This window comes from Sinocyclocheilus grahami, unplaced genomic scaffold (genome assembly GCF_001515645.1).
Source record: "Sinocyclocheilus grahami isolate Dianchi unplaced genomic scaffold, SAMN03320097.WGS_v1.1 scaffold150.1, whole genome shotgun sequence".
Taxonomy (NCBI): domain Eukaryota; kingdom Metazoa; phylum Chordata; class Actinopteri; order Cypriniformes; family Cyprinidae; genus Sinocyclocheilus; species Sinocyclocheilus grahami.
The window spans coordinates 724,123-736,967 of NW_015505329.1; the positions used below are offsets into that span (position 1 = coordinate 724,123).

General features: G+C 37.7%; 1 protein-coding gene across 2 annotated transcripts in view; it reads left to right on the forward strand.

Moving 5' to 3' along the window:
* Positions 1-4,563, forward strand: part of LOC107592114 (raftlin-like) — a 110,067-nt gene extending 105,504 nt beyond the window's left edge. For both annotated transcript variants that reach the window (XM_016281497.1, XM_016281498.1), the window contains exons 9-10: positions 2,547-2,622; positions 3,794-4,563. In XM_016281497.1, the coding sequence (XP_016136983.1) occupies positions 2,547-2,622; positions 3,794-4,279 (562 nt within the window). In that variant the 3' untranslated portion in view covers positions 4,280-4,563. The remainder of the gene's footprint in view (positions 1-2,546; positions 2,623-3,793) is intronic.
* The last annotated feature ends 8,282 nt before the right edge of the window (positions 4,564-12,845 follow it).

The following is a 12,845-nucleotide window of genomic DNA, read 5'->3' on the forward strand; positions in this document are numbered from 1 at the left end:
TCTGCCAGAAAGCTGTCAATGGGAAGAAGGTTTACCTTCCAACATGACAATGACCCAAAGCACACAGCAGAACTGAGCACACAGTGGTTGAAGGAGAAAAAGCTGAATGCCCCTGCATTGCCTTTAGTCAGAGCCCAGACTTAAACCCCACTGAAAATCTGTGGAATGACTTGAAGACTGCAGTCCACAAACGCCCACCATCAAATTTAACCAAACTTCAGCAGTTCTGCAAAGAAGAGTGAGCAAAGTCTAGAAGTTAGTAGAGACCAATCCAAACAGACTAAAGACTGTAATTAAAGCAAAAGGTGGTTCAACAAAATACTGACATAAGGGGGTGATCCTTTTTCCAACTCGGTGATTCAGATTTATTTATTTTTTCTGACATTTTGGTGTTTTCACTTGGATGTTAAGTTGCACTGAGTAAATACAGCTGGATAAAACAAAAACTGTGTATACACACACACACATACATACATTTACATCATTTATTTCAATTACAAAAAAATAATTACGACCAATAATACGACTAGGTTTCAAAGCCTTTGAGTGTGAACAGGCTTTAGAGGTAGGAAACATAAAGCCATCAATTGATTTTGTGTAAACACCTCATGGGGCGCCATTTCGAACATAAAAAAGAATTGTACAACCCACACAGAGTAATGGTACGTCCTGAACTCCAACCGTGACAAAGTGCTCGGGGTATAAAGAGCTCTGCGGGCCTCATGGAGTCAGATGTAATGACTGGCACAGGCAGTACGGGGCAGAACTCCACCGTTTGCTCGCCGTAATGGAATGTCAATACAAGCGAACTGATGATTCCTGTAATGGCAAGCGGAAGCTCCCGGCGATGTCGAACTGAAGTAATCTCCATCTGTCATACCCACGCCTGCGCTGGGCCGATCCCATGTTGGCCTTTCTCTCACACGTCATTCTTCTATCCGTCCTGAAGTCCCTGCTGATTAATTACGGGCCTATTTTAAACTTTCACAAAATACCACAACTCACAACAGCAGCAATGTAGCTAATTAATCAAAACGTTGTCCTAGATACTACGGAACCGTCACTTTTCAGTGTCTTGGAGAAGGCTGGCCTTGTTTTCCTGCGAGGCAAAATATAATATGGTAACATATGGGTAAAGCTTGTAGTACTATGAATACCAGTGTTGGTGAAGATCCAGTTTTATTATTCATGGTAACAAAAGTCAATGACAAGCAAACTACAAACAGTACAGTATCATTCAAATGTTTAAGATCTGTAAGATTTTTTTCAGCAAGTATGCATTGATCAAAAGTCACAGTAAATATATTTATTATGTTAAAGATTTCTATTTCAAATAAATGCTGTTCTTTTGAAGTTTCTATTAATCAAAAAATCCTGTATCAAGGTTTCCTTAAAAATATAATTGTTGTCAACATTAATAAATAATAAAAAGAAGTGTTTCCTGAGCAGCAAATCAACATATCAGAATGATTTCTGAAGGATCATGTGACACTGAAGACTGGAGTAATGATGCTGAAAATTCAGCTTTGATCACAGAAATAAATTACATTTTAAAATATATTACAATAAGGAACAGATATTTCACATTGCAATATTTCTGTTTTACTGCATTTTAGATGCACAAATAAATGCAGCCTTTGTGAGCATAAGAGAGAGAAACATTTACAGACAAATATTTTGAACGCAAGTTATTCTGTTCTTACTGCAAAATGAATAATTATTTATTTTGCAGTATTAAATCATTATTTATTTAGCTATAAGAGTCGTATTTCTGCAAAAACTGTCATGGAAAAACTAGGTTCTTTCTTTTTTTTTTTATTATGAAAAAGTAATGGAAATTTCTGCACTAAATATATATTTTTTCTTGTCACGCTCAACTCTAAAATTCTTGATGAGTTAGAAATCCATTCTTTGTAAGCATAATCTCTAGAAAATGACAAAGTCCTCCAGTAATCACAAACAACTAGAAGTCGTCTTGCCGAACAAACAAGGTAATTCCACAGCACTTTTTTGAATGCAGATGAGTTTGTTTGTAATCTGCACTCTTATATTTCCACACACAGGGCGGCTTCTCATTGCTATGCATCACGCCGTACCGAAGGCTTGTACATTCATTACCATGGGGACTCGTGTCATGGTGGGGACCTAAATTGAAGTCCCCACGGGTAAACAAGCTAATAAAGTCACACAGAATTAAGTTTTTTGAAAATCTAAAAATGCAGACAGTTTCCTGTAAGGGGTACGTTTAGGTGTAGGGTTGGTGTAGGGCGATAGAATATATGGTCTGTACAGTAGAAAAAACATTACGCCTATGGAGAGTCCCCACAAGGATAGCAAACCAGACGTGTGTGTGTGTGTAAGTGTGTGTGTATACAACTTTTGTAATATTTAAAAAAAGACCATTTTTGAATACATTTTTGGCCCTTCGCAGAAAATTTTGGGCACTTTTGGTCAAGATGATTGGACCTGAAACAAGCAGTTTGATCATTATTGACGTATAATCATACCTAGATCACTAACTGAATGGTTTCCTCTCTCTCATCCAGTGATGGCAGTTTGGCCACCAAGCAGATCGTTTTCCTCCAGAGACCAGTGCTGCCTCGCAAGAAGAAGGAATCCAAGGTGTGTAACCTCTTATTCCAGCCGCATTACTGACATACTGCTGTCAAACACACACACACACACACAGTTATCATATTCCTCTCATTCTCTGCTTCTTGACTAAAAACATCTACGTAGTTTGTGTTAGCAGCCAAAGTCACACACCAAGTGTTTTTACAGGGTTCAGTGCCGGCGTCAGGCATTTCCTTAAAGCTCCACATAAAATGGAGCAGAAAGCACAAGACGCTTGAACAGAACAATGCATAATTTAAACAAAGATTTAGCTCCATGTCACTTCAAAGAAAACCAGAGCGAGTGTGTGTATAGCGGGTGTTACTGCGTGTTTGGCTTTCCTGATGATATTTACTTACACGCCAGTGTTGTCTTTTTACATTTTTTGGGAAGAAAGGGCCAATGCAAATGAACTGTGCTAAGCTTTAATCAACCCGTCACACTTGTCATCATCAGTTCAATATGTGAATTTGTATTCTCAACCATAACAAACTGATGTGAGAATCTAAATGCACTTTTTCCGAAAATAAAAATTCCACATGGCATACATCTCACGCATCTTGCGGTTGCACGAGGACACCACAGCTTTGTGTGTACTGCTTTTATATAAGCATCATCTCACATATTCATAAGTGCAATACAGCAACAATCAGGTTTTGAGCATTTACAAATCACAGTGATCTGTACTCTACTTGAAGGAAACAGGGTTAAAAACTAAAGTTAAAAAATAGTTTATGCAAATGAAAGCCAGAAAAGTGGCAGGGGGCAGCCAATCACAGTGAGAAGAGCCAGTGACATCTGTCATTAACGTTTCTACTGCTGGACTTTCAGTGCTTAAATGGATAAACATGGATTTATTGTGGGTTTGTTTAACATTGATGATGCCTGTTTGTTATTTGAAAAGGTTTACTAAGGGTTAAAAAAAAGATGAAATCATGTGATTATATTTCATTCAGATTTAGAACAAGACAGTAGGTAAACAGAATTTAGCTCAAAAGTAAATTTTTTATTTATCATGGAAGCAGTGATTCATTAAATGATGATCAAATGATGAAACAGCATTACAACCAAGTATACGTTTGCTATTTTAAAGAAGCAATTCATTAAATATTTACCTGCATCTCATTATCATCCCATAAAAAAAAGTATTAAAACTCTCTGTCAATGTTTTCGGTTTCAGAAAGTCATCTTTAAAGCACGGAACAAGTCCAACAAGAACTCGGTCAAAGACGCACCAAAGAACAAGAAGAAGAAAGACTCTACGTCCACCGTAGAGAAAGAGATAAGTGATCAAAAGCAATGTGATGGAGCCGAGAAGAGCGCTGAAGAGACAAATACAAGTGTGAATGAACGATGGGAGGCAAACCAGAATAATGAGGCTGATGCTGAAGTGCAGAGTGAACAGAAAGAGGACAGAGAGGAAGGGAACGAGACACAGGAAGGGACGGTAGGAGCAGGCAGGGAAAAACAAGAAGCGGTGGCCGGAAATAGCGAGAGAGATGGAAATGCTAAGGATGAGGTAGATGTTAAAGAGGAAGAGCGTAGTGTGAAAACAAAAGCTGAAATGGGGTCGTGTCAAGACGAGTCCTCACCTACAGCACAAGAAACAGGACTACAGGACGATGAGGTGGACAAACAGGAAGACAGCTCAGCCAATCAGGATTGAGGACGCACTCACACCCACCAGGCCAATGGAAGTGGACCTTTATGAATGTTCTAATTGCTACGCTGCAAAAAAAATCACTTTGCTGATCGATATTTTGTCTTGTTTTCCAGTATCGAAACATCCTTAAAACAAGTTCAGTTTGCAAATGCAGGCTAAACATGTCTTGTTTTATTGATCTTTAGATACTCAAGACGAAAGTGTAGCTCACGGTTTCAGACAGGTAAACTGTCATGCAAACACCTCACTAGGGCTGCACGATTAATCGAATGCGATTGTTATGTGCATTTTGTTAGTAAAGCCGGTTCTGTAATCAGCAGGAAATCATCATCACGTGCTTTCAGATGGAGCAGCATTTAATACACATAGCCGTAGTTCACTGACAAGTTAAGCAAAAAAATCGCAGACGATTTTATTGCGCGATTATGAAATCGAAGAAATCATTCGCGATTATGAAAGCTGTTTGCATAGCTTCTCAGTGAACTACGGCTCTGTGTAGTAAATGCTGCTCCATCTGAAAGCATGTGAAAATACCACATTTAATAACATATTTTTACTCCAAACTCACTTCATAACGTCAGTCGAGTGTTTGAAATAAATCCTTCTGTGAGATGATGTGGCTTCTTACACAGAATAAGGCACGCAACATATTTCATAGTATTTAAGCAGTGATAAAGGCATTGCATTATAAATATACTTTATTTTAATGAAAATTATAATAATAAGAACTCAGATAAACCGTATATTGCCATAGTCGTGTGTTTATTAGTCACGTTGAATCAATGAAAGCAGTTGAATCTTCTGTTTATTCAGCTGCAGCGATAGGCATTTTCTGGGTTTCTTCTGCGAGGCGTATTTGGAGTTTCAGCGCGAGAGCGCCCTCTGGCCTTTCGATTGAAATTTACTGCTGATCACAGAACCGTGCTTCACTGAAAGATACACATGACAATCGCAGCTTCTGTCGAATCGCAATCTCGATTCCATTTCGATTTATCATGCAGCCCTAATTTGTTGCATCCAGTGGGGACATAATTACGGATTATAATGACTTATACTGTCTTTTTATGCATTGCATCGCACCGCGTAAACATAAAACCATGTCTGCATTTGTGATCGGAGAAACGACAAACAACAAGCGCAACTCTACAATATTATTTATGGCGTTTATGAGTGATTATGAACGAATGCAGGAAACGCATTTGTCCGTGTTTCACTCCGTCTCGAATCGTGCTCGCGGAAAGCGCTTGAGAAACAGTGTCTCTTCCGCGGCTTGGTACGCTTTAAACTCGTTTTTTTAGTCTCGCGCAAAGACTATACGACATTCACATTACATGATTTGACTGATTTTTACGAATAAAGGGCGACATCGCACCTTATTAAATGAAATAATCATTCATGTTTTCATAACCACTGGCTAAATTCAAAAACAAAACTAAAATTAAATAATCTTTGAGAGCAAGGGTGCCCCCTGGTGTTTCGGAGGACCTACACAGCTTGCGCATTTTGCGTATGCTCTGATTTCATTTGTGAAAATTCGCTGAACAAAGGTAAAGGTGAACGCACCTTAAAATGTCTGAATGTTATTGCATTAGTTAAAATATCTAACTAAATGGCATTTATTTTAAACTCCAGGAAACATTATCAGAATGTTCTGTCAAGGTTTTCTCAGTTATCAACAAACATTATTCCAGTAACATTATTCCAGTAACATTAACAGAACGTTCGTTCCAAGTTATCTGTTTTTTAAATAATGTTCTCAAAAAGTTAGCACAAAAACAGTATACATCGTTTATGGATTTTTTTTCATGAAACGTTTTAGTTGGACGTTCAGCGAACATTTTTAAATGTAACTTGTTTCAGCATGTTTAGAGAACATTGTTATCAACAAACATTATTCCAGTAACATTATTCCAGTAACATTAACAGAACGTTCGTTCCAAGTTATCTGTTTTTTAAATAATGTTCTCAAAAAGTTAGCACAAAAACAGTATACATCGTTTATGGATTTTTTTTCATGAAACGTTTTAGTTGGACGTTCAGCGAACATTTTTAAATGTAACTTGTTTCAGAATGTTTAGAGAACATTTGAAAGTAACATTCCCATAATGTTTGCAAAATTCTAAAATGGAACGTTCCCTTAACATTCACATATCAAAAATGTTTTTAAAACATCTAAAAAGGAATGGATGTTTGGAACGTTCAGAAAACATTCCGAAAAAAATTTAAACTTTTTATAACTTAATGGGCACGTTAAAAAACGTTCGTAGAACATACTTTGTTAGTTGGGAGAGTGCAAGCAAACTTTACAAGCAAAACATTTCACAGAAAGACTATTAGTGGGACGAATCCATCAAGAAATGTGCATTAAGGTGCGGTCACATTAAAGTCCCCCAATTGTCCTATGCAGATTTCACTCATGATCAAGTTGGTCGCTTGAAAATTAAAGTGACTTCTGTGTAAGTAATAATTCATACATCTCTATGCTACTTACAGTGGACCTGTTTTTACACCCAAAATTCCACTACTGCACCTTAAGAAAGTAAATGGCTATTTTGATTTCATGTTGATGTTTGTTCCACTGTACACCTCACCTGAGCTGCATATGTATTTCCATTAAGTCAGCATTGTTATGTTTGGCCGTATTTATAATCTGGCTTCGCAGTGTCAGGGTTTTTCCAGCATGTGGTCTTGAGGGACGGCGTATGTGCGGTTCTGCGGGGGTCTGCATTAGCTCTAACGGCCAAAGGGGTTTAAAATCATAATAGCTTTCCCGCTCCCCACTTCTGCTGTGACAAACGTCTGAACCACTCGGCCTCATCAGAAAGGACATCAGCATTTCAACTCCCTAATAAAAGATGCCGTTTTCAATCTGTCCGCGTATGCTTTAAAGAAATTCATTTTGCACTTACACGAAGGCTGTTCTCGTTCTTTTTCTGAGCGGTTTCTGACACGTTGTCATTATAATTGCGCTTTGTCACAGTGCTGTTGTTAGACTGTAGCTGGAGGGGAAAGGCCTTGTTTATTGTTTTAATACAGGGGAAAGACGGAGCTGCTCTGACGATTCAACCAGAGACGAAAAGACATTCTGATCATCCTATTTTCAGTTTAACATGTTCAATCTCAGCTTACATACAGATGTATTTGTTGCGTATAACAGGTGGAATCTGTAGGATTTCTGAGGTGGTCAAATCTGTGGAATGTGTTAGAGCTGTGAGTTCTACAAAAACATTCAAATTACCCAATAAAGGAACACACAATGTGCAGAGTTTGTGAATGAAGGGCGATCCAATTCCTGCTGACATCTGTAGGCGCTGATTGTGTGTGGGCCTGCTTATCACTGACAGATAGCAATTATGTTACAGTATGTGTTAGTATGCATAATGCTCTACTGTCAGCATCTGCTCTGATAAGCTTGGGTTATCTAGATTGAGTTCCTTGACTGTGTTTGGAACAGAATACTAGTTTAATGCGTATTGCACAGTATATGCTGTATGCCGCCGCCTATTCACTCTAAAAAAATGTTGGGTTAAATATAACCCAGCGCTGGGTTAAAAAGGGACAAACCAAGCTATTGGGTTGTTTTGACCCAGCGGTTGGGTTGTTTTGAACCCAACCGCTGGGTCAAAACAACCCAATAGCTGGGTTGGTCCCTTTTTAACCCAGCATTTTTTAGAATGTATTGCTTTAATAGAATGTGAAACAGCATAAAATAAAGTTATAAGCCAGAGGTGACTATATTCAGTGCAAAACTGACCTTAACTTAATAATTATGCAGAAATAGTAGTATAATAGTATGCTATTTCAAACACAGCCTTTGTTCCTAACTCAAACCCTGTTAAACAAACACACAGCAGCTACATATTTTTTAAGACTTACTGTTATCTGGTTTAGCTGGCAGCGATGAATGGTTAGTGTGTGAAAGTGAACATGCGTGATCTTTACCGCCCACCGTGTAGATTCGAATGCACACAATAGCAGGCAGGACATCAGAAAGTTTATGGATGGTAAGTCCAGTCTGGGCTCGCAGGATCAGTCGGATCAGTCCGTGGGTTGGTGAGTCCGCGTCAAACGAGCTGTTAGGGAAAAACAAGGATGTGGAAGAAAGTGAGGCAGGATCAACGAAATGATGCTGAGTAATATTTACCCTCCTCTCCTGTGACTCATGCAGCGGTTGACCTCGTCCGCTGTAGTTTTTCTTTTGTGTGTGTGTGTGTGTGTGTGTGCGTGTTGTATACTAAGAAATGTGCCAGTTCATCAGTTATATAATGGATTTTAATGTATCCTGCAGTGGCAGGGGAGGATCATTGTAGCTACTAATGCACATTTAAGCATGTGCACCTAATTTTGTGGTCCCTTTCCTGTTGGTTTTCTTGCTTTTCAGAAGATAAAAGAGTCAAACATGCTGCATTTCCCCTCTCAACCCCCCGGCCAGTGAGATGAGTAAAGCAAGCTTGTACTGTATATCTTAAAGGATTTCACCATTTCTGCCTACATATTTGCAGGTTGCTTCTTTGATTGTCAGCCACTGTTGTGCCATTGTGAACATTGATCAATGTTTTTCATTGTTTGTAAGGACAAACAACATGATAATGTCATCTGTACAATTTGTATAATATAATAAATATGATTTATATTTGATTTGTTTTGAAAGTTGTATTTGCTATAATATCTGTCAGCTTCTTTATTGCTTAATGAAGCAAAGCCCCAAGACAAAACTACAGTTTCTAATAGAGGCATTGCACAGGTCATATTTCATTTAAAAAACAAAATTGTATTTTGCATTAAGAAAATTAAACCTTATGTTCATGATCATTAAGGTTTTTTTTTTTTTTTCTATTTACAGAAATATACATCGAGGCACTAATTTCATGACAATTAAGTGCATTTACCCAAATGATAATCTAATAAGAATCATCTTTGAGAAAAATGCTAATTACAAAAAACTCCTCAAACTTAAAATGTCTGGACACATTAAAGTAAGGAATGTGCTTAATTGTTACCAAAATACTTTCACAGTGCAAAAAATCTTAATGCTCTTTAAATAGGCTTTGTTTTCCTCATGCAAATTGTAATTGCATGATAATCGGGAGAAATGTGAAGAGTGTGTTCAGATGTCATGCGTAGACATTTTATGGCTCCACAGAAGTCAGAATGAAACTAGCAACATTTCTCGGTCAGGTTGCATCACAATGCATACACTTATGTACTATAGGAAAGTATATACTTTTTAGTGTATTTAATTAAAAAATAATAATAAATAACATTATGGGCACACAACATCTTATGCTTCTCATATGCTTGTCAGATACATTGTGTGACAAACAATGAATTAAACCGTTTGAGGAGTTTTTTGTAATTAGCATTTTTCTCAAAGATGATTCTCATTAGATTATCATTTGGGTAAATGCACTTAATTGTCATGAAATTAGTGCCTCGATGCTAAAAAAAAAAAAAAAACCTTAATGATCATGAACATAAGGTTTCATTTTCTTAATGCAAAATACAATTTTGTTTTTTAAAATGTCTGGACACATTAAAGTAAGGAATGTGCTTAATTGTTACCAAAATACTTTCACAGTGCAAAAAATCTTAATGCTCTTTAAATAGGCTTTGTTTTCCTCATGCAAATTGTAATTGCATGATAATCGGGAGAAATGTGAAGAGTGTGTTCAGATGTCATGCGTAGACATTTTATGGCTCCACAGAAGTCAGAATGAAACTAGCAACATTTCTCGGTCAGGTTGCATCACAATGCATACACTTATGTACTATAGGAAAGTATATACTTTTTAGTGTATTTAATTAAAAAATAATAATAAATAACATTATGGGCACACAACATCTTATGCTTCTCATATGCTTGTCAGATACATTGTGTGACAAACAATGAATTAAACCTCATTATTGACCCCAAGATAATGGAATAGCTCGTCCAAAAATGAACATTTGCTGAAAATGCACTCACCCGCAGGCCACCCAAGATGAGTTTCTTCATCAGAACAGATTTGGGTAAATTTAGCAATTCCATCACTTGCTCACCAGTGTAGTGGATCCTCTGCAGTGAATGGGTGCCGTCAGAATGAGAGTTCAAACAGCTGATAAAACCATCACAATAATCCACACCACTCCAGTCCATCAGTTAACATCTTGTGAAGTAAAAAGTTAGAAGAAAAGAAAGAAATCCACGATTTAACTTTAACCCGTTGCTTTTGGCCAAAATATGAGTCCATAATTCATAATAACGCTTCCATCAAATCTCCTGTTGTCCTCTCACATCAAAATCCACCCACATATTTGTTACTCTTTTTTGCTTGTAAACAGAGCTTGAGCTGTGCAGATTTCTCTTCTGATTCAGACAAGACGACTTTTTCACTGGAGAAAGATGGAGGACTCGTATTTTAGCCGGACGCAACGGTTTGAAGTTAAAAACGCTTTATGCCAGGTTCACAAACACACTCCGTTTGCAGTGTGCATGTGCAGAAGCAGCACGGACTCGTTCTGCTTTCACACGGGACGCGTTTACAGTCCGCTACTGATCTGCGGCTGTTTACCACAAACACCACATTTATCCATTATTTTGAAATCCAACATTTATCCAAATCTTTCTCAGCATCGTATTTGTCTTTTTACACAGTGCAGTAATGCAATCTTTCATAGACATATTCACGTTTAAAGCGGCGCATTATTCATTGTGTTTTACTTCTAGATTTATATAGGCCTATTAATTTGCACAAGCAAGTGAGCATTTAACCTACTTTTCTTGCTATCACAAATTAAAACTAACCACTGACAGCTCTCCTGCCTTTTCTTTCGCGTTTAAATCTTTATTACAAGCAATCCTGCGGTTCATAAAGAACTTGCTTTGTTTCCCTACCTCCACGAGTGCCATCTATTATTGCCTTGTTTAGTGCTCTTTTCCTTGCTTTAAACCTAGCCAAGAAGCCATATGTGTTGCCGGTGATACACAGACTTTAATTGTATGCATATGGTGTAATTACTACATTTTCGTGTCAATCCATGTTCATTTTTACCACGAACAATGTGCTGTCACTTATAACAGACTTCTGCACCGCTTCTGGAACCGCATCCGCAGTGTAAACGCTCTAATCCGTTAACATGGGGGGGGAAATACCCACTGCAAACGGAGTATGAGTGAAACAGGCGTTACAAAACACGCCGCTTTTAGCTTCACAAGATGTTAATTGATGGATTAGAGTGGTGTGGACCACTGGTGTTTTTATTAGCTGTTTGAACTCTGACGGCACCCGTTCACTCCTATAACGCGAGACATATGGATACCGTGGATAGTATCTTATCTGGTATGCAGTGCCACAATCCTAAATAGCTGTCAGACTAACAAAAAGCACTTGTGAGTAAATCATTGGATGGTGTATAAATGACCTCCATGAAGCTCTTTGGGACTACAAGCGCAAACACATGCACAGACTCCCACAGCACATGAAATCAATGCCGCGTCCATTACCAGAAAACACTAATGACACTTCAGTGATGTAGACAGACGAGGGCAATGAATAATGTATAGACGTCTTAAAATGTCTGTCTTAAAACAGGCCACATTTTTAGATTTAGATGAGAGAAAAAGACCAAAGTGACCATATAACCTTGGACTTTTAGAGTAGCATGTTAGGTTTGTTTACTAAAGTCAAATCAGGTAACAAACCAACAAGCCAAGTACTGAAGGAACACAGCGCCACCTAGTGGCTCATGCATGTCAGCACTTCACCTTTGACAAAAAAAAAGCTACTCATGTCAATGCATCAGTTTATGAATATGGTGGTAATCATCTGATATCATTCAAAAGTACCACATTATTATCAACTGATGCCATTAGTGCGTAATGTGTGTGTGTGTGTGTGTAATGCACTTCTGTTAAATTGTAGTTTTTGCGCTCAAAGAGAGCAGCACTTTAAATCAGGAATCACTGCAAACGTGAACACGGTCTAGGAGGATTATCCAGCCCTAATTTAATTAATGCAATCAAGCTTTGCCCTCCCCACATGCCTGCCTATCTGGTGCTGTCAGAGCCCAAATTCTAAATAAATTCATTACCTGATCTGCTTAGTTCATAACGGCAATCTGAACTGAAGGATGAATATGCATCAGCATAACTGATGCACCACAATAACTGAAACTGTTTGCACATGAGTGATGATATGAGAGCTGTTACAGAAATCCCTAAAGTATTGAGTGAGTCTTCAAATGGGTCATCAATAGGGGTGAACTTGAAATAATTCTCCCAGTTACATTCAATTTATACGTTATTGGTTGGATGTTGTCCCGGATGATAAACCGATGTCTATATGCCATAAACTGGCGATTTATTAAGTAATATTTTATATTTTCTTTCCCTAATCTAAATGTATAAAGAAAACATGTTTAAAAATGAGCTATAAGTATAAGCTATAAATAAGTAAATATATTAATAAATATTATACGATAAGACTCAAATGTTAAATAAATAGTTACATTCATTTTAAAATAAATTAGAATTAACAGATGATTTACAGAAGGCTGTTTGAGAGTTTCTGAGGGCAGATGTTGTGAACGA